Source organism: Cervus canadensis, chromosome 17 (assembly GCF_019320065.1).
Source record: "Cervus canadensis isolate Bull #8, Minnesota chromosome 17, ASM1932006v1, whole genome shotgun sequence".
Classification (NCBI taxonomy): Eukaryota; Metazoa; Chordata; class Mammalia; order Artiodactyla; family Cervidae; genus Cervus; species Cervus canadensis.
In genome coordinates this window covers 50,543,309-50,570,647 of record NC_057402.1, presented here as the reverse complement: position 1 = coordinate 50,570,647, position 27,339 = coordinate 50,543,309, and the positions used below count along the sequence as shown (strand labels likewise).

Here is a 27,339-nt window from a genome sequence, read left to right as displayed (position 1 = left end):
GGGTATGGCTGAGGCTGGAGCAGAGGTGGTGGGAGCAAGGAGGATCTGACAGATGAAGCTGGAAAGGATAAGTGTTGGGATCTCTAATACCAGGCTAAGGAATTTGGGTCTGAAAATATTGTTATGTCAACCTCATGGGAATCCATATTTCTTTTAATTTAAAGTTTGGAGGGAAATTGCAGAAGATGGATGAAATATTGCATTTTTATCTCCTGAATCAGGAATATAAACATTTATTTTCACAATTTATTTGATTTAGGGAAGAATAATCCAGACTCTCAGGACTCTCAGATTTTTCCTTAACTAACAAAATAGACTCCTAAACTATAGGGTAGAATCTGCCCCCCCCCACCTCGTGTGCCCCCCACCTCCATTTTTTTTAGGGAAACTTGATCTAGGAGAAGCACAGAGAGATGAAGAGATTAAACTGTTTGATTCTTGGTGTCCTTTCTCCATATGAATCTATAACCTTTGGAAAATAGAGAAGTGTTTGGAGGAGAGTCACTGTCACTGTAAAACTATTATGAAATGATGATCTAGAAGAAGAAATAAAGCATCTGGGATTACTCGGTCCAATGGAGAAAAGGCTGGTGGTGACTTGGTAAACTTCTAGAGTACAAAGAGATAAAGGTGTAGCCGGGGGTTACAACCTCCTCTACAGAGCCTGGGAGTTCCAGCATCATCTTGACTCCTCCAGTCTTCCTCTTACGCTTTATGCTTCAACCACCTTCTTTCTATGTAAAAGTTTTTAAAAAAAATATTTTACTGAAGTATAGTTGATTTATCATGTGTTGTTAATTTCTCGTGTACAGCAAAGTGATTCAGTTAGACATACATAAACATTCTTGTTCTGTATGTGAGTGTGTACATTCAGCCACCTTCTTTCTGTAAGCAAATTTAAGCCATTTTTGTATTTTTTTTTTTCGGTTAGTAATTCGTTTCCCCAAGTCTTTGCCTGGTTAGTCCTTATTATCATTTAGGTCTAGTTAAAATGTGACTTCCTCAGCTTCTTGTACCCCAGCCTCACTCATAATCACTCTACCCCCTTTCATTCTTCTCATGACATTTATCACTGTTCAAAGTCACCTTGTTCATGCATTTGCTTTCTTAATTCCTGTCTTCCTTCTCTCAGTAGGAGGCAAGTTCTATGGAATCATGCACCTTGGTCTGTTCCATTATCTCTGGGTCTCAGTACCCAGGCTAGTACCCTTTCATAGTTGGTTCTCATTAAATGTTTGCAAAAAGAATTATTTAAATCGGTAGATAGATGAATAAATATTACAATTACAATTATGTTGAAGAAAGTGGTGATGAGATAAAAGCAATTCTTTTATATTGTTTACCCAGTTCATCTCATTTTGCATAAATTATTTATTTGTGATGAATGTTGATAAATACTGACATGAATGCTGAGAAAAATTATCTTCTTTCTTTTTATTTAAGAAATACAATCTTACATGTTAAATTATCCTTGACTAGGCTAGCCCTATAATTTGGAGGCTAGAGAACTGTGCCCATGATTCTGAAGAATCACATCTGTAGCTTGTCTCGGTATTTCTCAGGATGGCATACGTTTTGAGTAAACATATGCCTGTTGGTAACATATGTTTTGAATATTCCATTGCAGGATGATGACTTGGAAACAGATGTGAACAAGCTGAGCTCCAAACCTGGTCCTGACCGACCCGAAGAAGAACTAATGCAATACAAGGCGATGTGTCTTGAGCTTTCCTGTAGCTTTGAGGTAGAATGTCAGCTGTGGTTCTGCTCCTTGGTGATGCCAGTGGGTTCTTTGCAGGCACTGGGAGGCCAGACAGGTTTCCACAAGGAAAGCATCACTCATCTTTAGCAATCTGCTTCTGGGGTCTTTCTGAAAGAGAAGTGTAAGGCTAAACAAAAATGTGAGAAGATGGCAGAGCCGCAATGCATGCAAGGGTTCTACAGTGTGACACCGGCACCTAGGAAGGAAGTAGGATGAAGGCCCACATTGCAGCCTGTTGTCTGGTGGGCAAGTGTCTACCCCCACACACTGATAAGCAAGTGAAAATCTTGGTGATTTAACTGTCCCCTTGTCAAAATGGAAAGGTTGTACTCCTTGGCTTTCTGAAGGTGACCAGGCTGATTCTAGGGTTTCTCTGTTAGTGGATACAAATCAAGAACCTCATACCTAGTGATGTCAGTTCAGTGACTAGTTGCTGTTGCTACTTCTGCTCCCACCCAAATTTTAGACCTACTTTTGGACCTCCATTCTTTTCTTATGATTCTTAATAAAGCATGAATTTAGCCACTTCTAAGAGTATAAGCTAAGCCACTTATAGAAGAGAGTTAACATACTGTATTTTGCTCTAGAAAGCAGAAGGGGATCAGTGGGTAAAAGTTTCAGGGAAGGAAATTTTAATTACATGTGAAAGAGAATATCTTAAAAATAATCAAAATCATCCACAAATGCAAAGAAGCAGCTCAGGATGCAAGGAAGCTTCTGTAAGTGAGTTGTTTGCCTAGACTGTAAATGCTTGAGGTGTCTCGGGAGGCATTCATGTAGAACTGTGCTAGACCCACTGAATGCCCCTTCCAAATGCGAGTTGCTAGGATTCTACCACTTCTTTCACTCTTGAAGCTTAGACTTTCGTTGACTGACCTTGGAGAAAGCTTTCCAGTTGACAGGATTTATGCTTAGCTCTGTGCCCAGAGAGTAAGGACAGGGATCGGATTGCATTCTCTGTTGGAAGGAAACAATGACATATTCCTTTCCCCTTTTAACCTGAAGGAACTGGAGTCCAAGCCTGGAGATGATCTGAATTCTGATGAGACTGAGTATGCCAATCACCGTCACATTCCGACTGCTGCCTCCCCAAAGGGGCTTTGCTTGAATAAGGACCAAATCTCCGAGGGACAAGAAAAAGAAGTCCCAGTCCAAACCTCTCTTCTGAGCAGGGTGAAGATGGGGAGGTCCAACGTACATCTAACTTCCAAAAGAGGACCTGGAATGAATTCACACCAAAATGTACACTCTAATGGTCCTGGGATAGGTTCTTCTGGAAGTGATGTCTCAAACATTCAGGCATCCTTCCAAGAGGATGCTTGGGACATGGATGCAATTTCCTGCCCAAGGATAAGTGCTTCCTTTTCCAATTCTGCTAAGACTAGAGAAACTGCCAAATTCATAGATCAGCTCCTGCAGACACATCTGAAGCCTGTGGTCTTCCATGACCCCTATCTTTATATGGCCAAAGCCAGGATAACCAGATCTGTGGCTGACTTCACCAGGATGGCATTTCCTGATTTCTGGGGACATTGTCCACCTCTCTCTGCCCAGCCTATGTTGCAACGTAAATGTGGAGTCCAAAGGTGATGGTGTTACTGACTTGGGAGCTATGTGGTTTTTTGTTTTTTTTTCTTCTTTAGTAAATATTTTTGTAGGTAGAATGGTTGGTGCAGATAGTTCTGTTATCTTCAAGAAAGTGAACATTAGTCAGGAGTGTCTGAAAAACCTTAAAGACAAGCTTTCTTGATGGTCCAGTGCTTAGGACTTCACCCTTCAATGCAGGGGGTGCTGATTCGATCCCTGGTCTGGGAGCTAAGCTCCCGCCTGCCAAAACACTAAAGCATAAAAACAGTATTGTATACAATAAAGCAGTATTGTAACAAATTCAATAAAGACTTTAAAAATGGTCCACATCAAAAAAAAAAATTAAAAAAACCCAAAGACCCTTAAGAAACTTTTTGCCAAATATACAAGCTTGTCTCCCTACTAGGACATTTCAGAACCAAGTATAGAGTGAGGTGAGGTGAGGTGAAGTCACTCAGTAGCGTCCGACTCTTTGTGACCCCATGGACTATAGCCCACCAGGCTCCTCTGTCCATGGGATTCTCCAGGCAAGAGTACTGGAGTGGGTTGCCATTTCGGGAAGATCTCTAGGAGATCTTCCCGACCCAGGGATTGAACCTGGGTCTCCTGCGTTGTACGCAGGCGCTTTACCGTCTGAGCCACCAGGGAAGTCAAGTATAGAGTGGTAGGCCTTAAAGTGAAACGTGAAAGTGTTGGTTATTTAGTTGTGTCCGACTCTTTGTGACCCCAAGGACTATAATCCACCAGGCTCCTCTCTCCACGGGGTTCTCCAGGCAATAATACGGGAGTTGGTTGCCGTGCCCTCCTCCAGGTAGTAGGCGTGTGTCTGCAAAATGAGTTTCTTAGATGATTCAAATGCAACTGCTTAGCTCCTGTCCATTGCAAATCCTACAAAAGGAAAAGATTATCTAGTTCCACCAAACACTGGGATCATTCCTTAAGGGAAGTTTCTCAGGAAAACAAACAGACAAACAAACTAGTGTGGATTATTTGGGATCACTTTTCTCATTCACTGCAAATTGGAGTCTGATCTCTTGAGGCGAGGAGTTAGTAGACCTTCATGCGACAGTCCCAACCTTACAGAACCTGACTTGGCTTGGGGAATAGTTTGGCTGCATCACTGAGGATTGTAAGGAAAAAATGCATCTTCCAGGGAAGAAACTTTGGGTGATGGATTATTCCCAGCATGCATGGAAGGGAGCTTTGCCTTGGGAATGGCCTAGTGAGATTAAAAAGAAAATTACTAAAGCCAAGGGGGAAAAAACCTATCTTCATGGAAAAAAAAATGAGCATAAAAAAAAATTATGCATTAAGTCTATGCAGTAAAGTGTGCATAGCAGTAAGTTTTATTAACTTATATTCAAGTTCATCAGCAAATTGATGGTGGACCCCAAGAAAAAAGTGCTCCTACTTGGTCTTTTGGCTGACATCTCTGACCTCTGACATTTCTGACCTCATGTCTCTGACCTTATCTTAATGCTCTATTTCCTGAGAGACTCACCTCAGGGGCTGACTCACCAACACACCCCCTTGGACAGGATATTTTCCCCTGAATTTAAGCCTCGTGTTGACCTATCCTTCCTCTTCTTCTACCCCTCCCTACCACAGAGACATGGAATGGAAATTTAGGGAGGGAATCTGTTTTTTTTTTTTTTTTTTTAGGGAGGGAATCTGAAAGATCCTCAGGTATCCTTCCTCTCTCATACTTCAATCTCCCAGATATTGCTGTTTCTTGGGCTTCTCAGGTGGCACAGTGGTAAAGAATCCATCTGCCAATATAGGAGACGCAGGAGACGTGGGTTTGATCCCTGGGTCAGGAAGATCCCCTGGAGGAGGAAATGGCAACCTACTCCAGTATTTTTGCCTGGAGACTTCTGTGGATGGAGGAGCCTGGCGGGCTGCAGTCCATGGGGCTGCAAAGAGTCAGATTTGACTAAGCACACTTTGCTGTTTCTTAGACAAAAAATGTTTCTTAGGCATAATCTTTTGGAGCAAACAGAACCGAGGAGTATAAATAACACAAAAGTTTAAGGTCTTACTGGCACCTCCCAGACCTTGAGAAGGCTAACAGTCAGCAACCCTGATGTCTCCTGTCTTAGTGCAAAGGACCCTCTTATTCCCACAGCCAGAAGCTCTCAGAGTCCTTCAGCCCGAATGCTCTTGACAAAACTCTCCTTCAAGTAGACAGTTCTCCTAAAACTACAATCTGGCATCACGGCTTCGTACATTCCTCCTGCTCAGTGCAGTTTTGTTGTTTGATAATGAAGAAAAGGAAGGAGGCATACTTTTTTTTTTGTACTCATTCAGCTCAAGGTTGGGGTATTATTGCATTTTTCTTTCATAATTCACTGATGACTCCCAAAGTACTTTCCACATGACATAGGATGAATGGGGTAAGGAGTGAGGGCCAACCCTTAAAATGTTTCCAATTTTCCTTTCCAGGATCAAGATACTTGAGGATGTCCAGAGACTCATCCAGCCAAGTGATATTATAAATAAGGTTGTCTTCAGTTTAGATGAGCCTTGGTAGGTGGTCCTGAACATCAGTGGAGTGAGGGTGAGGGGTGGTGGGCATATTGAGTAACCTTTTAACAGCATGTGAATAAGAATAATTTAAGTTAGTAATCCATTCCTTCTCCTAAAAACAACATGGTGAAAATTCGTGTTAAAGATCTGTAAGATAAAACTTATCTCTAAGAAATGTCAAACTGTGTCTAAGAATAGCAGTCACTCCTATAATAACAGGTTCTTTAATTCATTTCAGGCCTTTGCAAGATACTGCTTCTGACTGCTTGCAGTTCTTCTCTGCGTTTGAGTCAGGAAATCTTCGCAAAGCCATCCAAGTGCGTCAGTAAGTAAGGAAAGCTACATGGGTAGGTCCTGGCAGATCAAGCCAGCATTTTGTGACTATCTGTCCCGTCCTCTGTTTTCAGGGACCTCACATCGATAGTTTGAAATCTGTTATGGTGGGACCATTTACAATATGCAGACTGGCCAGCATGTGAAGTTTCTTATTTTCCTAAGAGTTGATTGTTAAATGTTTACCAGCACACCACCGGGGAACTCATTAGCTGATGTCAAGAAAGTGGAGACTTTGACTTCCCAGGTGGTCTGGTGATTAGGATCTGCCTGCCAATGCAGGGACTGTGGGTTTGATCCCTGGTCTGGGAAGATCCCACATGCAACTCAAAGATCATGTAATGATAGTGTCTATACAGAAATTTCCCCAAATGTAACAAATACCTTTATGGCTTTTCTTTTTTAATTCCAGAACTCTATCAAAGACCACATACTTTGCATACACATTAATCTAGAACTATTCACTTCATCATCTTTTTTGGCCTTTCATGACACTGACACTGATGTTTTTAAAAATTCAGAGTGGATTATTGTAGAACGACCCACAACCAGAATCTGTTTCCTGCTTCATGATTAGATTCTAGAGAAACATTTATTTTGGCAACAATTTTACATTGGTGATGATTTTACATTGCCTTTTCCTGATGTCATAAAATGGCAAGGACACAATGTTATTTTGTTTTACTGTTGGTGATACTGACTTTGATTACTTGCTGAACAAGACTGGATGCTTGAAAGAAAAAAAAAATCTGATTCAAGTCCTCCCCCTATAGTGACTTTATCTTAGAATAAAGTTCAGTTTTATGAAAAAGAGTGTGTCAAGAGGCTGGGATAAGACTTTTTTGAAAACAAAGTATCCTGATGATAATATTAAGTCAAAACTGCATTACCAATTTTGTAGCTAAAGCTCAAAAAACAATTTTCTGAAGACATGGTGCTAGAGTGGAGACACATAAGGAGTTCCTGGTGTGCAGGAACTGTTCTATATATTGATCCAGTGAACGTCAGACAGGTGTGTCCAGATGAATTTGTTTAAACTCACTGAGTTGTACATTTAAGATTTGCATACTTTAGTGCATGCAAACTAAATCAATTAAAAAGTAGGGGTGGAGGACAAACAGATAAATCCTTCCTTGCTAGTGTAATTCATGTTTGTTGCCCTGATGGGGATTTACATATGCTATTCTACTTAATCTTTACAAACAGTACTGCAAGTTTAGACACTATTTCTAATTTTCATATGAGGAGACTGATTCTCAAAATTCATGTCTAGCATCAGATAGTAATGGCATATCCAACCAGATGTGACCACATTTTTCTCTGGAATATAGCACACTTACATTTTTCGACCTGGATAGGCACTTCATTGTTATTGTCATCATTCAGTTGCTAAGTCATGTCTGGGTTTTTATGACCCCATGGACTGCAGCACGCTAGGCTCCTCAGTCCTCCACTATCTCCCAGAGTTTGCTCAAATTCATGTCTGTAGGGTTGGTGATGCTATCTAACCATCCCATCCTCTGCCACCCTCTTCTCCTTTTGCCTTTAGTCTTTCCCAGCATCAGGGTCTTTTCCAGTGGGTCAACTCTTCGCATCAGGTAGTCAAAGTATTAGAGCTTCAGCTTCAGCATCAGTCCTTCCAATGAACATTCATGGTTGACTTCCTTTAGGATTGACTTGTTTGATTCCTTGCAGTCCAAGGGACTCTCAAGAGTCTTCTCCATCACCACAATTCAAAAGCATCAATTCTTTGGCACTCAGCCTTCTTTATGGTCCAAGTCTCATATCTGTATATGACTACTTGAAGCTTCCTTACTGTTTGATAAAAAGATGTGTGCTAATTGTATAACTGACTCTTTTAATACCAGGATACTGCTTCCCTCTTCTTAAATTTCTAGAGCCTGTGTCCAAAATTGTGAGACAAGGATGATAACTATAGCTTACCAGCCAACTGAGATGCTGAGTCTTAGATCTGTCATCCAGAACCTGAGCTGTGTGGACTTCTCATTGTTGGAAGTTCTCTTGAAGGCTTTTAACCCACTGGTTTTGCTTCTGCCTTTGCAGGTTTGAGTATGACTTATTGGTCAATGCTGATGTGAATAGCACGCAGCACCAGCAGTGGTTCTACTTCAAGGTGAGCGGTATGAGGGCCGCTGTCCCCTACCGCTTCAACATCATCAACTGTGAGAAGCCCAACAGCCAGTTCAATTACGGTATGTGCACTCAGGGAAGAGAGACTTTCACAATAACACCAAAAATGATGTCACTTTTGAGTGTTGGAGTTATTATCAGAAGCTCTGCTTGGGTTGCATAGGGTTTGAAGTTGGGATGGTACGTTTCGGTTAACATATATGGCAAGACAGCTGCCAACCTAGAGCAAATTCCTACTGTGGGAGGGGAGTGGGAAACTCTCCCAACTAAAGGAAGTCCCCTGCATATGAACCTTCAAGTTGCAAACTTTCCAAGATGCGAGCATTCATTTGCACATCCAATCACTTTAGTTAGTTCACGTGTGTGGTGTATACTGTCACCCCCAAGCGTCCTCTATAAATAGTTGTTCTTTTGTGTACTGTCCAGTAATGTATAGAGTACAGTAGTACAGTATCTTTATCTCAAGCCCATGATGTGTGGAAGCAAGCGTAAAACAGTGGTGATGTAGCTGGTACATTACAACCCAGAAATCACTGGACCTTTTTTTTCAAGAGAGTAGATAGAGCTGAATCTAGCAAGGAATCAGAACCTATGCCATCAATATCAGGCATGAGTGCCATTGCAGCTTGCCCTCCATCTCCTATTGCTGATGACTCTTCCGTTATACCATCTCCCACCTCCTCTCCCTCTTCCATCAGTAACTCTTCTTGCCTGTTCACTCAATGCCAGCCCCTGCATGCCAGTTGTTGTACTGTACTCCTGTATTTTTCAAGGTACTGTTCTATGAGATTAAAATCTAAAAAAAAAAAATAGATTTGTGTTTGCTATGTGTAATTTCTGTGCAAAGTGTCATAAACCTATTACAGTACCATACTATATAACTTATGATAGTAGTTGGGTACAGAGGCTAACTTATTGGACTTATGAACAAATTGGACTTAGGAATGCTGTCTTGGAACGGAACTCATTTATATGTAGGGGACTTACTGTATACCTCACGTAACTTTTCACAACTACCTGCTTCCTTGACTCATCTTGAATTTTTGAAGTCAGTGAGCCCTCTCACTTATTCCGTCTCTCCATCTCGTGAATCCCCCAGGAGTACACGCATTGCTCTGTTTGTGACAGACAGGCAAAGAGCACAATTCAACAGGACAATGCTCATTTACACTCTCAGAGAACAGTGGAGAATGTTTAAATCCTCCCTAACACCTGTGGCAGTTTTAGAGGCGACATTCAAGGGACAAAGAGTGATTAGGAGCCCATATGTATCTTGAATGTTTCTGGAAACTGGAAGTTCTGTATGTTACTGTTGGCTCATGTACTAATGCACTGAGTGGCTTTGAGTAAAGAAAAAATTTTCCCACATCTCCAGGCTCAAGCATAGGACATTGTGTCTGTTTTGCAGTGATGAAATAGACTTTTGCTGGTATAGAAAGAGAAAAGGGAATCCTTGACTCTTGAATTCACTTGCTGTAGCTGTTCTAACAAATTGTCTCATATTTTGTGGTTTTAAAGAAGACAAATGTATTCTTTTACAGTTTCGAAGTCCACAAGTCCCAAATCAGTTTCCCTGGGCTTAAGTCAAGGTGTTGGAAGGCTTCCTCTGGATAGTCTAGCAGATTATTTATTTTTGTTTTCCAGCTTTTAGAGCTGTATTCTTCACATTCCTTGGCTCATGGCCCCTTCCTCCATCTTCAGCATTAGAGCATCTTCAAATCTCTCTGCTTCAGTCACATTGCTTCTCCTCTAAACTCAAACCTTTCCCAGCCTCTCTCTTTGAAAGACATGTGTGATTGAATTTAGGGACAATCAGGATCTCCTCATCTCAAGATACTTAATTTAATCATATCCACAAAGTCTCTTTTGTCATAGAAGGTTAACACACAGCTTCCAAGGATTAAGACCTAGGTATCTTTTTTATTTTTCAGATATTCCTAATTTTATTTTATTTATTTATTTATTTTTGGCCACACAGTGTGGCATGAGAGATCTTAGTTCCTGAAAGTGTTAGTCACTCAATCATGTCCGACTCTTTGCAAACCCATGTGGTTAGCCTGTCAGGCTCCTCTGTCAATGGAATTCTCCAGGCAAGAATACTGGAGTAGGTTGCCATTCCCTTTTCCAGGGGATCTTTCTGACTCAGGGATAGAACCCTGGTTTCATGCATTGCAAGCATATTCTTTATTGTCTGAGCCATGAGGGAAGCCCAGGATCAAGCTTGTACCCCCTGCACTGGAAGTTCAGGGTCTTAACTACTGAACTGCCAGGGAAGGCCCAAGATCTGGGTGTGTTCGAGGGCTGTTATTCAGCCTAACACAACTCTCCTTTCCTTTTTTCCCCCTCATGGATTAATTCTGCCTTTATTTTTTGTAGGGATGCAGCTGACTCTGTATTCCGTGAAGGACGCTCTTCTTGGTAGGCCCACCTGGGTACGGACAGGCTACGACATCTGTTATTACAAGTAAGTTAGACTGTTAGCTTTCCTTGCTCTTTCATTCTCTCTCAACTTCCTACTTCTCCATTAAAAAAAAAGTCTTTAAAAATATTTATTTGCTATTTATTTATTTCTCTGTGACAGGTCTTAGTTGTGGCATACAGGATCTAGTTCCCTGACCAGGGATTGAACCTGGGCTCCCTATGTTGGGAGCACTGGACCACCAGGGAAGTCCTTCCTGCTTCTCCATTTTAATCTTATAAACCGGATCAATCTGTGCTTTTCTGGTTTACTCATCACCCTCTCAATGACAATTGCTATGTCTTTCAGAAGCATAAGCATGTTAAATGACACCCACAGTAGACCACAAGAAATATCTTTTGGTTTTGTGAAAAGTCATCTATTCTTATTTAAACACATCAAAACCTTTAAATCTTATTGTTGGATACAGACTCAACCTATGACTAGTGCCTCAGCCTTCAGTTTCCTTCCTATTGCCATTTGTCTCAGTGAACAAAAATGTCTCAGATATTCTGGCTTATTCTTATCCATCCTGTGCTTCAGTTTTCCAAAGTAGGTAAGCGCAAATATGTGACAAGTACACTTAAGTAACTATTCCTCCACAGCAAAATAGCATTTTGGAAAAAAGTAAAAGTATTTCAGAATTCATCTTCAACTCTTGATCAGTAGCCAGATTCATCAATTTATCCTCTAAAGTTGTAATGAAATTTGAATTATCCATGTGTTTTGATAAAACAAATGCATTCCAGGCCCATGAATTGCTTATTTGTACAGTTTCCTTTGATAGAAAATAAAATAGAAATTCATAAGACAGAAAAAAAAAGAGAGAGAGAGATGGGAATTGTGGACAGGTAGAAGCGATGTAATTAATTATTAGCTCATTGCTAGTTTCTTGTAAAAATTGATAGGCTACTACCTATTTCCTGGGATAAAGTAAGTTGTATCTCTTTCTGAGATGGCAAGGAGCCTTAGAGAATATTATCAGGCATTGGAGAGTTTAGGATTATTGCAAATATCAAAAAGAAAGAGTGTGAAAATTGCTTATTCCTCTTGGTTTTTGAGACTGTGAGAACAGGAACATTGACAGAGAGGAAGGTCTAGAGCCTTATTGTTCTGCCAGGCATTAGGGCAAACATCACCACAAAGCAAGGACAGTCTATAAAGCACAGAGCTGGGCTAACAATTTATATTAATAAATAATTTTAAAAAGTCGACAGCCTTTGGTCTTGCAGGTATTAGAATATGGACCTGGGTAGGCTAGTATTTTCCTTATATTCTTCAGAACAATAGCAAAATCATACACTTTTGTTTATTTTCCATAGCAGTTACCCACCTAGCTACAGACTCTTAGGATATTTTTATGGTCTACGGAGACTGAGACTAAAATCATCTTACAGTGATAGGAGCCATAGTTGGAATGGAAAATAATGAAAGATAAATTTGGATGTAGGTGTATCAAGAATAACTTCTTGGACTTCCCTGGTGGTCCAGTGGTTAAGGGTCCACCTGCCAATGCAAAGAACACGGGTTCAGTCCCTTGCAAGAAGCTCCCACATGCTACGGGGCAGCTGAGCCTGTGTGCCATAATTACCGAAGCCTACGTGCCCTAGAGCCTGTACTCTCCCACAAGAAACGCCACCGCAATGAGAAGCCTGCACATTGCAACTAGAGAGTAGCCCTTGCTTGCCACAACTAGAGAAAATCCAGGCAGCAATGAAGACCCAGCACAAGGGGCTTAAAAATAAAAGGCCAATAAAATACATAAATACATGAAAAGTTTTAGAAAAGAATAATTTTTAAGTGTCCTTAAATAGTAATCTTAAATAAGCATGAAAGACCCAGCTTGCAGCAGGCATGGATCTGTAGCTTAGTAGGAGACTGGACAAACATTAACTTTCAGCATCCTTTGGGAAGTAGGGGTGGAGAGGGAATAACTCCCCCTAGAAGCTGCTTCCTTGGGATGGGGGATAAAGCATCAGCTTAAGGGGATTGATTGCCCAGAAGAGAAGGAAGAAATCAGACATCCCAAAGCAGAGCTTTGGCCTAAAGGATGCCTGTGTTAATGTTAATAGCTTTTAGATTCATTAACAAGACAATTGTTGTGTGATTAAAGAGCAACAGAGGGGTAACATGAAAACCATGCGGGTATAATGTAATTCATTTTCCATCTTCCAACCATGAATCCGAGCAGATGAATGGATAAGATTGCTACACAGTCATGTAGCTTGTTTCACAATGATTGGACACATTGTGTTAACATATTTCCAATAACGTGATCTAACAACAGGATAGATATGTGTATCTCTATATAACCACAAATCAGGGTAATTTTCCGTATGGTAAAATGCCTTAGATTAGAAAATGTATTTGTTTCCCTCTTTTACTTATCACAATCTTTTTTAAAAAATATGTGGTATTTTATTGCAATTAATTGCATCCTCTTTCTATTAGAGTGAAGCATTGACTTTTAATTTTTTTTTACTGGAGTGTAATTGCTTTTCAATGTTGTGTTAGTTTCTACTGTACCAAGAAATGAATCAGCTATACGTATATATATATATCTATATATCTCCTCCCTCTGGAGACTCCCACCCCCTTCCACCCTCCCCACCCCACCCCTGCAGGTCATCACAGAGCGCTGAGCTGAGCTCCCTGAGTTACGCAGCAGCTTCCCACTGGCTGTCTGTTTTACACGTGGGAGTGCGTATGTGTCAGACTTAATCTCGCCATTTGTCTCACCCTCCTCTTGCCCTCCTGTGTCCCTCTGTCTGTTCTCTAATTCCTGCCCCACAAACAGGCTTATCTGTACTATCTTTCTACATTCCATGGAAAAGTGAAAGTGAAGTCGTTTAGTCGTGTCCGACTCTTTGTGACCCCATGGACTGTAACCTATCAGGGTTCTCTGTCCATGGGATTTTCCAGGCAAGAATGCTGGAGTGGGTTGCCATTTCCTTCTCCAGGGGATCTTCCTGACCCAGGGATCGCACCCGGGTCTCCTGCATTGCAGGCAGATGCTTTACCATCTGAGCCATCATATGCATTAATATATGATGTTAATTTTTCGCTCTGCTCTAGCAGATTATTTTTTCCTTCATCCCTGCTTTTATTCTGTCTAATATATTTATTTGGGAGAACTTTGCCTCCTTATTTCTTTGTCTCTGATGTGTCGTCAGGAGCTCAGAAGTCCTTTGACTGTTTACATTCTTAGATTTAGTACCACGTTCTAAAGGATCGGCTGGGTGCTTACTGTGGAAAGAACCATGAGCCATGGTACCTGAGTATATCTATGGGAGGGTGAAAGGAAAAAAGAGAGCACTCAGAAAGAATGGGATATTCATTTCTGCTAAAAAGGGATAGCAATAATGATCAATTAAGGAAATGGGCTGACTGCTTTTTAGGTCTGAGCATTATCACTTAAAAAGTGATCTCCAAAGTATTTTGATAACATATACTAATCCATGGATTTAAAAAAAATTTTATTTATTTATTTATGGCTGTGCCGAGTCTTTGCTGCTGAGCACGGGCTTTCTCTAGCTGAGGTGGCCGGGAGCTGCCCTCTTGTTACGGTGCACAGGCTTCTCATTGCAGTGGCTTCTCTCTCTCTCTTTTTTTTTTTGCTTTGGATTTATTTTTTTTTAATTTTTTTTTCATTTATTTTTATTAGTTGGAGGCTAATTACTTTACAATATTGTAGTGGTTTTTGCCATACATTGACATGAATCAGCCATGGATTTACATGTGTTCCCCATCCCGATCCCCCCTCCCACTCCCTCCCCATCCCATCCCTCTGGGTCATCCCAGTGCACCAGCCCACATTTGAATCAGTTCTAATGAGATGGATGAAACTGGAGCCCATTATACAGAGTGAAGTAAGCCAGAGAGATAAAGACCAATACAGTATACTAACGCATATATATGGAATTTAAAAAGATGGTAACGATAACCCTATATACAAAACAGAAAAAGAGACAGAGATGTACAGAACAGACTTGGGGACTCTGGGAAAAGGCAAGGGTGGGATGTTCTGAGAGAATAGCATTGAAACAAGTATACTATCAAGGGTGAAACAGATCTCCAGCCCAGGTTGGATGCATGAGACAAGTGCTCAGGGCTGGTGCACTGGAAAGACCCAGAGGGATGGGATGGGGAGGGAGGCGGGAAACTAGATCTGAAAGAGACACGTGCACCCCAGTGTTCATCGCAGCACTGTTTATAATTGCCAGGACATGGAAGCAACCTAGATGCCCATCAGCAGACGAATGGATAAGGAAGCTAGGGTACATATGCACAATGGAATATTACTCAGCCATTAAAAAGTGGCTTCTCTTATTGCAGAGCACGGGCTCTAGGCATGCAGGCTCCGTAGCCGTGGCACAGGGGCTTAGTTGCTCAATGGCATATGGGATCCTCCCAGATTAGGGATTGAACCTGTGTCCCCTGCACTGGCAGGTGGGTTCTTAACCACTCGACTGGCAGAGAAGCCCCAATCCATGGACTTCTATAATTTGTTCAAAATTTTAAAAATTCAATTATGTAAGTCTTGCTGTACCAATATATTATGTACCCTTAGAAAACATGCAAAAAGTTTAGAATTTTAAATCATGGGGAAAAGATGAGAAAAATAATTTAAAATTTAAATCTTTAAATTTTAAATGTAAAATTATTATATTTTTATACAATTGATAACTCGGGGCATCCTGTACCCTTAAAGTTGACCATGAAAAATATAGTTGTAAAGTGTCTGGTGGATAATTTTGAAAAATTGTGGCTAACTCCTCAGATCTAATTAGTGAATTTTTGCGCAAATAAGAATTCTTGAGAAAGAGCTAATATTAAGGGTAGGAGGTAGATCATGTCAGTTCTTCCATTCTCTTTGTCATTCATGCTTAAAATGTAATATTATTATCAATTTCTGAATTCCAAGCCGAATTTAGAAAAAATGAATTGTCTGTATTGTAGGGTTTAATTTAGATAATATAATCTGTAAATCCACTTGAGAAGTCTTCTGCAAATTTAAATACCTTGCCAGAAGCTAGCATCAAAAGAAGGAGAGAGATGGTGAACTATTCCATCCCTCCCTCAGGAAGCCTCATATGTAGCAATCCTTACTTACCTATCTGATATATGAAAACCATTGATATGCAATGTAATATATTTTTCGTATTCTAGCCCTGGAAAACAACAGAGAAGAGTGGGTAAGACCATTAACGCTATTGTTGCAGGAAGGGGCACCCCTTCCAGGACCCGAGAGTGGGTTCTTGTCTAACACTGGGAAGTGAGTTGTCCAAGGAGACACTGACAAAGTTGGAGAGTTTATTGCTAAGGTGGGGCCCACGTGGAGACCAGGGCAAGGGAACCTGGGAGGACTGCTCTGACACGTGGTTCGCCATCGCAGGTTTTACGGGGATGGGACTAGTTTCCGGGTTGTCTCTGGCCAATCATTCTGACTTGGGTTCCTTCCTGGTGGTATGCGCATTGCTTGACCAACATGGAGTCCAGCGAGAAGGATTCTGGGAGGTTGACTGGACGTGCGGTGTCTCCTTTTGACCTTTCCTCAATTCTTCTGGTTGATGATGGCTTGTTAGTTCCATTATTCCATCCCAGGACCTCCTATTGTAAAATAACTCATGCCAGTGGTTGCTGGGTGCCTAGTCAGGGTGGGTGGTTTCAGTCAGTGTTTTTCCTAACTCTGAAATCTAGCTTGTTTCACAATTATTCATCACAGTAGGTTGATTTGCACAGCAAGCGGGCAGCAGCTTCAATCCTTACATTAACCCTTAGGCAACTTTATTTCTTTCTTCTAAGACCATGATACATTTAAAGAGGAATTCTCACATCTTCTCCCCATGTTCAGTTGATTTGATCTTCTTGCCCCTTCCCTGGAGTACCTCCATCCCACCCCCTCGCCCACCCACCTTACAGACTGCTAAGCTGGAAAACCAAAAGGGATCCTCGGAGGGAAGAAAGAAATGGGCAGGCTTGTTTTTCCACGCCTCTCATAAAAGTAAGCCAGGGCAGTTTTAGTTTCTGCTTTACTTACTTCCCAGAGGTCTGCTTCTCCCTCGAACATACACAGCTGCACACCTTTTTGAATCCTCTCTCAGCTCTGGTCTAAAGTAATTTTTTTTCTTTTTGCTGAAGGGCAGAGGGAGAGGAACTGCCCACTCAGAGTGGCCATGTAATACACCATGGCTGATCTCTTCTGACATTTATCTCTGCTCGTGAGAGGGGATGGAACAGCTCACTCATGAAGATGGATGTCATACAAGAGCTCTGCCGTCGCGCATCCTTGCTGGGGATCTCAGGAGACAGATTTGGTGCTCTCCAGAATATTAGAAATGCCGCAGACACAGGGCAGCCTGGTGACTTGGCAGCTCTGCCTCGTTAGATCCTGTTAACTGAAATGATATACCCATGTTAAACAGAGCCATCGTCATTATGAGATTATCTAATTCCTTCTCTGTCTTGGCATTTGCTTCTTTCATGCACACACAGAGGGAAAAAAAAAAAAAGGCTTCCCCAAAATAAAACAAAAAATATGACTTCCCGGCCTGTTTTAAAGTACAAATGGAAATAGATGGAGTTCATAACTATGCATTTGTGTACTTTGCTCTTTGCTTCATTGAAGGCTTTATGATTATAAAAGTGCAGATCCTTCCAAAGATAAATTGTTCAGGGAATGGAAAAGCAGAGGGGAGCCTTTTAACTCTGGAATGACTGATCTCTCCATATTATCCTTGACCTAAGATGACATATCCAGGGGGCTTCCCAGATGATAGCTCAGTTGGTAAAGAAACCTCCTGCAATGCAGGAGACCTCAGTTTGATTCCTGGGTCGGGAAGATCCGCTGGAGAAGGGACAGACTACCCACTTCATTATTCTTGGTCTTCCCTGGTGGCTCAGCTGGTAAAGAATCCGCCTGCAGTTCAGGAGACCTGGGTTCAATCCCTGGGTTGGGAAGATCCCCTGGGGAAGGGAAAGGGAACCCACTCCAGTATTCTGGCCTGGAGAATTCCATGGACTGTATAGTCCATGGGATTGCAAAGAGTTGGACATGACTGAGTGACTTTCACTTTCCCTTTCCCAGATGACACTAGTGGTAAAGAACTCGCCTGCCAGTGTGGGAGACATAAGAGATGCAGGTTTGATCCCTGGGTCGGGAAGATCCCCTAGAAGAGAGCATGGCAACTCACTCCAATATTCTTGCCTGAAGAATCCCTTGGACAGAGGAGCCTGGCAGGCTACAGTCCAGAGGGTTGCACAGAGTTGGGCAGGACTGAAGCAACTTAGCATGCATACACAATGTATCTGCTGCTGCTGCTGCTAAGTCGCGTCAGTCGTGTCTGACTCTGTGCGACCCCATAGACGGCAGCCCACCAGGCTCCCCCATCCCTGGTCTGTCTAATTTGAGAGCACAGTTGAGTTTCCCCAGGCTTCTTTTCCCACTAGAAGAACAGATCAAGGAGAGAAAGTTCTTGGAATATAAGTTCTACCACCCGTTAATGATGTGATCTTGGGTCAAATTATTCCAGCCTCTCTCAACTTGAGATTCCTCATCAGTAAAAGGGGATATTAATGGCATCCACTTGATAGATCTGTGCTGAAGATGAAACGAAATAAGATAAAGCCCGTGGAACTCTTAAAACAGTGTCTGGTGCATACTAGATGTTCCATCAGTGTTAGCAATGATTAATAATTAATAGAAGCGTCTTAGTGGCATCAAATACTGATGACATAAAGAATGATAGTGAATGAATACGTTTCACTAGCTCTCCTCTGAATTGTTTTGCATTCAGTTATTTTAGAGGCAGCCCCAATTTATGAAAACCAAAACATCAAATTCTTGCTGTATTAAACCAAAACACTTCTTGTCTTTTTTCCCATTCTTCTGAGACAGCTGATAGAATGAAAAGAAAAGACCTTGGTTTTGGAGTTAGCCCACACCTGGGGTTGAGTCCTGTTCACTGTGTTTGTTGTATGCCTGCATGCTTGCTCAGTCCCTTCAGTTGTGTCCGACTCTGTTACCCTATGGACTGTAGCCCACCAGGCTCCTCTGTCCATGGGATTCTCCAGGCAAGAATACCGAAGTGGGTTGCCATGCCCTCTTCCAGGGGATCTTTTGACCCAGGGATCGAACCTACATCTCCTTCATCAGGCAGTTTCTTTGCCACTGAACCATCTGGTTAGCTCTGATTATACAGTAGAAGACTAAAAAGAAACAAGACTCCTGTGAGATGAGGCCACCCCCACTCACCCTGGGGGCATCTTATTAATCTTGAAGAGAGATGCAGGCTCTGGTTCTACTCCAGGTAGGTGAAAAACTTAGGGATGACAAGGCACTGGTTTGGGTTCAGTTGTGTCTGACTCTTGCAGCCCCATGGACTGTAGCCCACCAGGCTCCTTTGTCCATGGGATTCTCCAGGCAAGAATACTGGAGTACTTTGCCATTTCTTTCTCCAGGGGATCTTCCCAATCCAGGAATCAAACCTGGGTTTCCTGCCTTGCAGACAGAGGATTTACTGACTGAGCTATGAGGGAAGCCCAAGGCACTAGTTGTGTGTTTTTACCTGCCTTTGAAAGAGACCAGGACCCTGTGGTCCTTGTCCCCCCTGTTCTCAGCCTGCTTTTTGTCTGTAGAAAAACTTTAGGCAAAGAACAGATGTAATTAGAGAAGTGAGATCATGTAGAAACTAAGGAAAACAGACAAAGGAGACCAAATAATAACGATAAGGCAGTCCTTAAGCACAGTCAGCGACACTTAGCTCCTTCTCAAGGGCTGTAGATAATATTCTGGGCCATATCCTGTGAGTTGTCACATAGATACTGAAATGCCCACCGGGTGAAATAAGTTAGCTACATGATGAGCAGACTGTAGCCATGACGTAAGCTGCCACAATTCCAAGAACCGGCCTCAGAGGCGTGGAAACAAACTGATCCTGGAACTGAGGATTAACTGTACCTAAAACAATCAGGATGATGCTGGTCAGACCACTGATGACCAATTTCAAGATGACTGTCAGTTGTGTTTGTGTGTTGTATCTGCACGAAGCCCCCTCCCTCTGTCTATGAAAGCCCTCGCCCCTTGATTGTCAGGAGTGAGGGGGCATTGGCCTTTGGACTGGAGTCCACCCTTCCCCCAGTTGCTAGCTTCTAAACATCTAAATAAAGCAAACTTTTTTTCTACCTGGCCTCTTTAATGGCTTTTGAATGGTAAGTAGCTAGACCCCTCTTTTGGTAACACCTTTACCTTCGTGAGTATGTATGTGTGGTGTGTGTGTGTGCTTTCACACTCATGCATGTGAAACTCTCTTCCACATTTTGATTGGTTGTCAAAATGTTGACCATTTGACCAAAACGATGACTGGCTCATTTCACTTCGAAGAGACGTATAATTGCTAGTGTAAACTGAATGAGTGTTTGCCGTAGAGCCTTTATGAGTGAAAGCAGAATGAATAAAAGGTAGAGCATATGTGGTTTGCATGCTTTCTGAGTTACCATCTGCTTCTTTACATACTTGCTAATAATCAGAACCTTAGCTCTGGAGAAACTATAGAACTTTAGAGAAATCTGGAGAGAGTAGACCCAATTAGGTATCAAGGACCAGAGAGTACCATGGATGAAGATGCCTTTTTGAAGTTTCTAATCCTGTAGTCACAAAGGCTATGGCTCCTATTAATAGGAAGCTGAGAAGCTGGGTGGGATCATCATTTGCCACTTACATCATTGGGAATTTCTTTCTTTCACTAGAATGATCAGGGGCCCAGAATGCCTTGTTGGCAGAAGCTGAGACAAGAGAGATATAGGTTATAGTCCATGGAACTGTGAATTCCTCTTTCTCCCATTCTTAGTTTTATGAATCCAGTAAGTCTCCTATATATGAGCCTTCAAGTTCACATCTCAAAGATGTGAACGTGCATCACTGAATCGCTTTTTCAAGGAGAAGATAGAATTGAATCCAGCCAGGAACCAGAAGCTGTGCCATTCCTGTGAGTGATGGCATATTTGGTGTGAGTGAAATCGCAGCTTGCCCTCCGTCTCCTGTTGCTGACGACCCTTCAGCTCTACCATCTCCCACCTCTTCTCCCTTCTCCATCAGGAACTCTTCTTGCCTGTTCACTTGATGCCAGCCCCTGCATGCCAACTATTGTACTGTACTACTGTACTGTACTTTTATAAGTCCTGCGTTATAAGATGAAAAATGTTTTCTTTATTTTTTGTGTTTTTTATGTATTATTTGTGTGAAAAGAATTATAGACCTTTTACAGTATAGTCCTATGTAACTGATTGTGTTAGCTGGATACCTAGATCAGCTTTGTTGGAGTTAAGAACAAATTGGACTTACGAACACACTCTCGGAACAGAACTCGTCTGTATGTAGAGGACTTCTTGTGTTGAAAAACCACCAAACCACTAGAAACAAGAGAGCAGGTTTTCTATTTCTTCCTTTCTTGATTGCTTGATTCTTTTGGCTTTGGCGGGAGGTGTCATGAAAGTGGTAAAAAAGGCAGAAGAGAATAGTCTGTATTTTTTATACTTGCAAGAACACACAGAATAATTATCTGCTATTTCTTCCCTCTCCCCACCCTTCCCCCCAGTGAAACCCCAAAGCACAATGGACAAGAAAGCCAACGTTGTTAATGTTCAAAGGTGGAATTACATCTTTCTGTGTCTGGGTGTATTTTGCATTATAATGCAGCCTTGATGATAGCATTTCTCAGGAAAGCCTGCCAGGCTGTCTCAGCATCAAGAGGCAAAAGGGGAGTGTAACTGGCAGCGTGTGGGGAAAATATTGCTGGGAATGTACTTCTGGGTACAATTTACTTTGATACCGTTCTCTGAAGTATCAAAATTGGGTCTTCATCTTTGACAAAGGAAAGCATACATTCTCAAGCTGAACCATATCGAGGATAACAAATGTATGCCTTTGGGAAGAAAGTATTGTTGTGGAAAGAACAGAGGCTTTGCAGGCAGATCTGGGTCCAAGGCACTTACTGGCTTTTTGATCTTCGTTGTTGTTCAGCCCCTCAGTCATGTCCGACTCTTTGCGAACCTGTGAACAGCAGCACATCAGGCCTTCCTGTGCTTCACTATCTCCCTGAGTTTGCTCAGACCCGTGTCCATTGAGTCAGTGATACTATTGAAACCATCTCATCCTCTTCCACCCCCTTCTTTTGCCTTCAATCTTTCCCAGCCTCGGAGTCTTTTCTAATGAGCTGGCTTTTTGCATCAGGTGGTCAAAGGGTTGGAGCTTCAGCTTCAGCGTCAATACTTCCAGTGGATATTCAGGGTTGATTTCCTTTGGGAAATTGGGAATAGGATTGACTGGTTTGATCTCCTTGCTGTCCAAGGGACTCTCAAGAGTCTTCCCTAGCACCACAATTTGAAAAGAAAGCATCAGTTCTTGGCGCTCAGCCTTCATTATGGTCCCACTCTCACATCTGTACATGACTACTGGAAAAACCATAGCTTTGACTATATGGACCTTTGTCGGCAAAGTTAGGTCTCTGCTTTTTGATATAGTGTCTAGGTTTGTCATAGCTTTTCTTCTAAGAAGTGAGTGTCTTTTAATTTCATGGCTTCAGTGATTTTGGGTCTATGGCATCTAAATGACAATTCTTCCCACCTTTCACTCATTCTCCTCTCTCTCCCTTCTCTTCTAGAAATCATTATCGCCAGAGAACAGCCATAACAGGGGCAGCTTCTGGGAAGTGCTATTACACGCTCACCTTTACCATCAGCTTCCCGCATGCTGAAGATACCTGCTATCTGGCTTACCACTATCCCTACACCTACAGTGCCCTCATGGTAAGTTCCTCTGTCAGCCCTTCCCAGGTTGGAATGAAGGGGCTCTTTGAGGCTTTCCTGGAAACCTTCAGGAAACCCTGATATCCTGGTGGGGAACTTCAGGCATCCAAGGGAGCCAGGGTTTGTTGGTTCTGACTCGGGGGCTTTCTATCTGTCCAGTTCCCTTCCTTGGACAGAGCGCAGGGCTGAGGTCATGACCAGTGACATTTAATGGCCCCAGTGGCATATCGTGTTCTTCATCTGCAGGTTGAGTGTGGGATGCGAGCGGCAAGGGGCACTTTTTAGGGGCTTTATCTTTAAAAAGCCCTTAATATACATTGTTGCAGGAGGACAAATGGCTGAAGATTAAAATTCATTTTACCAAGGCCAAAACCAAAGCAAAGAACATCTTTGCTTCCAGAATGAACTTCTGGAAGCAAAGAAAAAGTTTGAAAATTTTCTCAGCTAAACAAATTCGATCATGGGTGTTGTACATCCTCATGTGATTTTTTTCGTCTTGTCATGTTTTGAGGCAGCAAAACTGATATTCTACTTTTGTTTCATGCTTACAAGAAGTAAAAAGTTCACAAATATAACTTTAAAAAGTACTACCAGTCTAAATAAAATTAACTAAAATTTCATTGCAATTCTGAAAGGTTATTTCCTTTTATTTTAGAAATGCAAGTATATTAGGTAAATATAGGAAAGTTGGAACCATGATTTAATAAATATCTATTAGTTTACCCTAAAAAAAATAAAAAGAAAACCCTCAAGTTAAACAAGGAGAATGAGATTGGAGTGAGATTATTAAGCTGAAATAGGCTAACACCGTGCAGGTAAGCTGAGATGCCAGTTTAAAGGACATGGATTCATTGAGAGGAGTGAAGCAGAAAGTGAGGGGCTGAAGCTTGGAAAAATGCCCTGAGGTCACCTTGCAGCCACTTTACGATTTCTAGTGATTTCCTCGGCCATGGACTAGAAGGATCCAGGGTGGACAATAAAGGTAGAAGAATAAAACATTGAATCACTGCAAATAAAGGTCACGATCTTTTTACAAGAGGAGTGTAGTGTCAACCAGTCCAGACTTGAAGTTATCATTCAGATATCTTATCAGGCCTTGCTTAACATGCTTAAACCATGCAGTTTCTTGCCATTTGAAAAAGTTGGCAAACCATCCCTCTCCCCAAGCTATTTCATGGATATCCTGTGGATTCATGAGCTAAAGTATCTAATAAAGTACTTCCATCCTCTGTGTTAATGCAAAATGTTATTAGCATATTTATAATAATATGTGTATATGCAAATATATATCACTTAGCCTGAAGGATAAGCATTTTCATTGCAAGCCTGTGATAAGGATTTGGAAAAGATGATAACTGAGAACACCTTTTCCCTCCAAAGAAATATTCAAGTGTAAATGCAATGTGTTTTCTCCATTGAGAAGGCATACCTTAAACCACTCAGCTAACTGCTTCATAAAAGTACATCTGCCCTTCTCTCCATATGCTGGCTTGCCTAAAGAGAGATTTTTTTACTGTTTCCCAGATTGTAAAAGATACACAACTAGTATTATTTGTGGATTGCACTTAGAGATCTCAAGAACTTAATCCAAGAAATGTGCATCACCAGCTTTGCTGTAACAAGTCTTGTTTGTTTTAAAACATGCTTGTTGCCTTGAGGGCCTCAGAACAGGCAAGATTCATGATCTCCTTCAACAGCTGTTCTTACTGTCTCTTCTTTGAAACCCTGCATGTTGAAAAGTCTACTGGTGAAGAGGGTTCCTTTTTATTTATTTATTTATTTATTTATTTTTAATTTTTTCATTTATTTTTATTAGTTGGAGGCTAATTACTTCACAACATTGCAGTGGGTTTTGTCATACATTGACATGAATCAGCCATGGAGAGGGTTCCTTTTTAAAGACAGGTTTGATTTTTCTGTCGGAGTAATGGTCCATGGGTCCAGGTCACTGTTCTTTTCACTTGTTAGAATATCCTTGTCCTACAGACTTAGAGAATGGACTTGTGAACTCAGGGGGAAGGAGCGGGTGGGATGATTTGAGAGAGTAGTATTGACATATAGACACTACCATGTATAAAATAGGTAGCCAGCGAGAAGCTACTGTATAGCACAGGGAGCTCGGCCTGGTGCTCTGTGATGACCTAAGGGCTGGGATGAAGGAGTGGAGGGAGGCTCAAGAGGGAGGGGATATATGTGTGTGTGTGTATACATGTGTTCAGTTCAGTTCAGTCGCTCAGTCGTGTCTGACTCTTTGCGACCCCATGAACCGCAGCACGCCAGGCCTCCCTGTCCATCACCAAATCCCGGAGTTCACCCAAACCCATGTCCATTGTGTTGGTGATGCCATCCAACCATCTCATCCTCTGTCATCCCCTTCTCCTCCTGCCCTCAATCTTTCCCAGCATCAGGGTCCTTTCAAATGAGTCAGCTCTTTGCATCAGGTGGCCAAAATATTGGAGTTTCAGTTTCAGCATCAGTCTTTCTAATGAACACTCAGGACTGATCTCCTTTAGGATGGACTGGTTGGATCTCCTTGCAGTCCAAGAGACTCTCAAGAGTCTTCAACACCACAGTTCAAAAACATCAATTCTTCAGCACTCAGTTTTCTTTATAGTCCAACTCTCACATCCATACATGACCACTGGAAAAACCGTAACCTTGACCAGACGGACCTTTGTTGGAAAAGTAATGTCTCTGCTTTTTAATATGCTATCTAGGTTGGTCATAACCTTCCTTCCAAGAAGTAAGCATCTTTTAATTTCATGGCTGCAGTCACCATCTGCAGTGATTTTGGAGCCCAAAAAAATAAAGTCTGTCACTGTTTCCACTGTTTCCCCATCTATTTGCCATGAAGTGATGGGACTGGATGCCATTATCTGAGTTTTCTGAATGTTGAACTTTAAGCCAACTTTTCAGTCTCCTCATATGTGTATGTGTGTGTGTGTATATATATACATATATATATATATATGGAGAGAGAGAGAGAGAGCTGATTGATTCACGCTGTTGTACAACACAAAGTAACACAAAATAGTAAAGCAATTATAGTCCAATTAAGAAAAAAAAAAAGATTACCTTTGACCCTGTGGAGAAGCTCAGTGGCAGCTAATATAAAACTTTAGAATTCAAAAGGGTTTGGGAAGTTGTGTAGCTCACATGTATCATTCATAGATGCAAAATCTGAAGCCTCGAAGTCCCACATTTAGCTAGTGGCCAGAGAACTGAGAATTGGCCTTTGAGGTCTATTCCTATCTAATGGAGACTCTGAGAGTCCTTCAGCTGACCTTGGCTGCATCTGGCTTCTTAATTTGAATTTCAGATCTGAATTAGCTTGTATGCACTTAGCAAAGACCCATCAAAGCTTCTTGGAATAAGAATGGGATCATGTTTGGGAAACAGCACTGTTCTCAGCGGAACCACATCCATAGCACTCAGCGTTACAGACAAAAATTGTGGGTTGATGACTTGAACTCAATCATCGGAGTTAGTATAATCACACAACTTGATGACCATGTGCACCTATAAAAGTGAGCTGCCATTGTAGTAGCTGCTGTATGTCATAGCTTTTGTCTCAAGTCTTAAGTTTACAGTCAACAATTATTAATAGTTTAGGAGCCATTGAGGTCAAGTTGGGGATAATTTCGTATTGATGGGGGACAAAAACTCAAGAAGATCTTGGAAGATGGTCTCATCTTCCATTAACTGATCTCTGTGAGAAGAAGAGAAAGGTCTTGTTCATTGACGCTTATTGGCTTGTTATTTAGCTTATTGACTGAATCTCTTCCCATTAGGGAAGTCTGAGGAGAGTTAATGAGAAAAAGAGACAGGAAAAGGGATAGCTTTTCATTCCTTTTAAATGAGTAGAACAGAGTAAGAAAGACAATTTGTTACTTGAAGTGAAAAACGTATATACTTGATTTTAGGTTTTACGTTTCCAATAATGCATGGACTTTGTCCTCTTCAGGTTTAAGACAGTAATTGACTCTGTGACTTCTTTTAAAAAGCTCTTTCTCCCATCATGGACAGAATGAGTTCATTCTGTAATGCACACTAGTCATTTTTATTTTTGGACATGTCCTAAGGAGAAACAGTTTTCTTTCAACAGATCAGTGATAAATTATATGTGGATGATACCCCAAGAGTGGAATTAGCTGTATTTTACTTGGGGGTTATGCTGAGGGGTGGAAAATATATTTCTATGTGGAATTCACAATTGGTAAATCTCTTGTAATATGGATTATGCTTAACAATTATAGACATTTTTAAAGCAGGGTACATGTATGTTGAATGTTTTTCAACATGAACCTTAAAAATTTTATTATTCTCTTATAATGAGAGAATTAGTATTTATTGGGTTCTTTCAAATTGATGTCTTCCAGATGCTTGTCAGGAATTCTGTTGGATAATCATCCAAATTATAGTATTAAAATAATGCTAAAAGAAAGAAATACAATATTATTGCCATTACAAAGCCAACAAAAGACCTGTTTAATCATCCATCTCAACCTTTCTCAATAATTGCAATGATTGTTAATGTGTTGTTTGCAATACTTGTTGAAGTATTTGGTTCATGTTCTGGATTGCCCGTAGGTAGCCAGGAGTATTGGGATCCCAAGAGAGTTTCTGATGGACGTTTTAGAGAGTAAGAAAGTGGAATCTCACTGAGAACTTATAACAATATGAGTTGGCAAGAGAGAAAAAAAAAAAGTGATCAGAA

The 27,339-nt window shown here is 41.4% G+C and overlaps 1 protein-coding gene across 3 annotated transcripts in view; it reads left to right on the top strand.

The window, feature by feature from the left end:
- Positions 1-27,339, top strand: part of AGBL1 (AGBL carboxypeptidase 1) — a 900,518-nt gene that overhangs the window by 179,345 nt on the left and 693,834 nt on the right. For all 3 annotated transcript variants that reach the window (XM_043434375.1, XM_043434374.1, XM_043434376.1), the window contains 7 exons: positions 1,628-1,744; positions 2,768-3,348; positions 5,792-5,875; positions 6,114-6,200; positions 8,273-8,421; positions 10,736-10,823; positions 22,478-22,622. In XM_043434375.1, the coding sequence (XP_043290310.1) occupies positions 1,628-1,744; positions 2,768-3,348; positions 5,792-5,875; positions 6,114-6,200; positions 8,273-8,421; positions 10,736-10,823; positions 22,478-22,622 (1,251 nt within the window). The remainder of the gene's footprint in view (positions 1-1,627; positions 1,745-2,767; positions 3,349-5,791; positions 5,876-6,113; positions 6,201-8,272; positions 8,422-10,735; positions 10,824-22,477; positions 22,623-27,339) is intronic.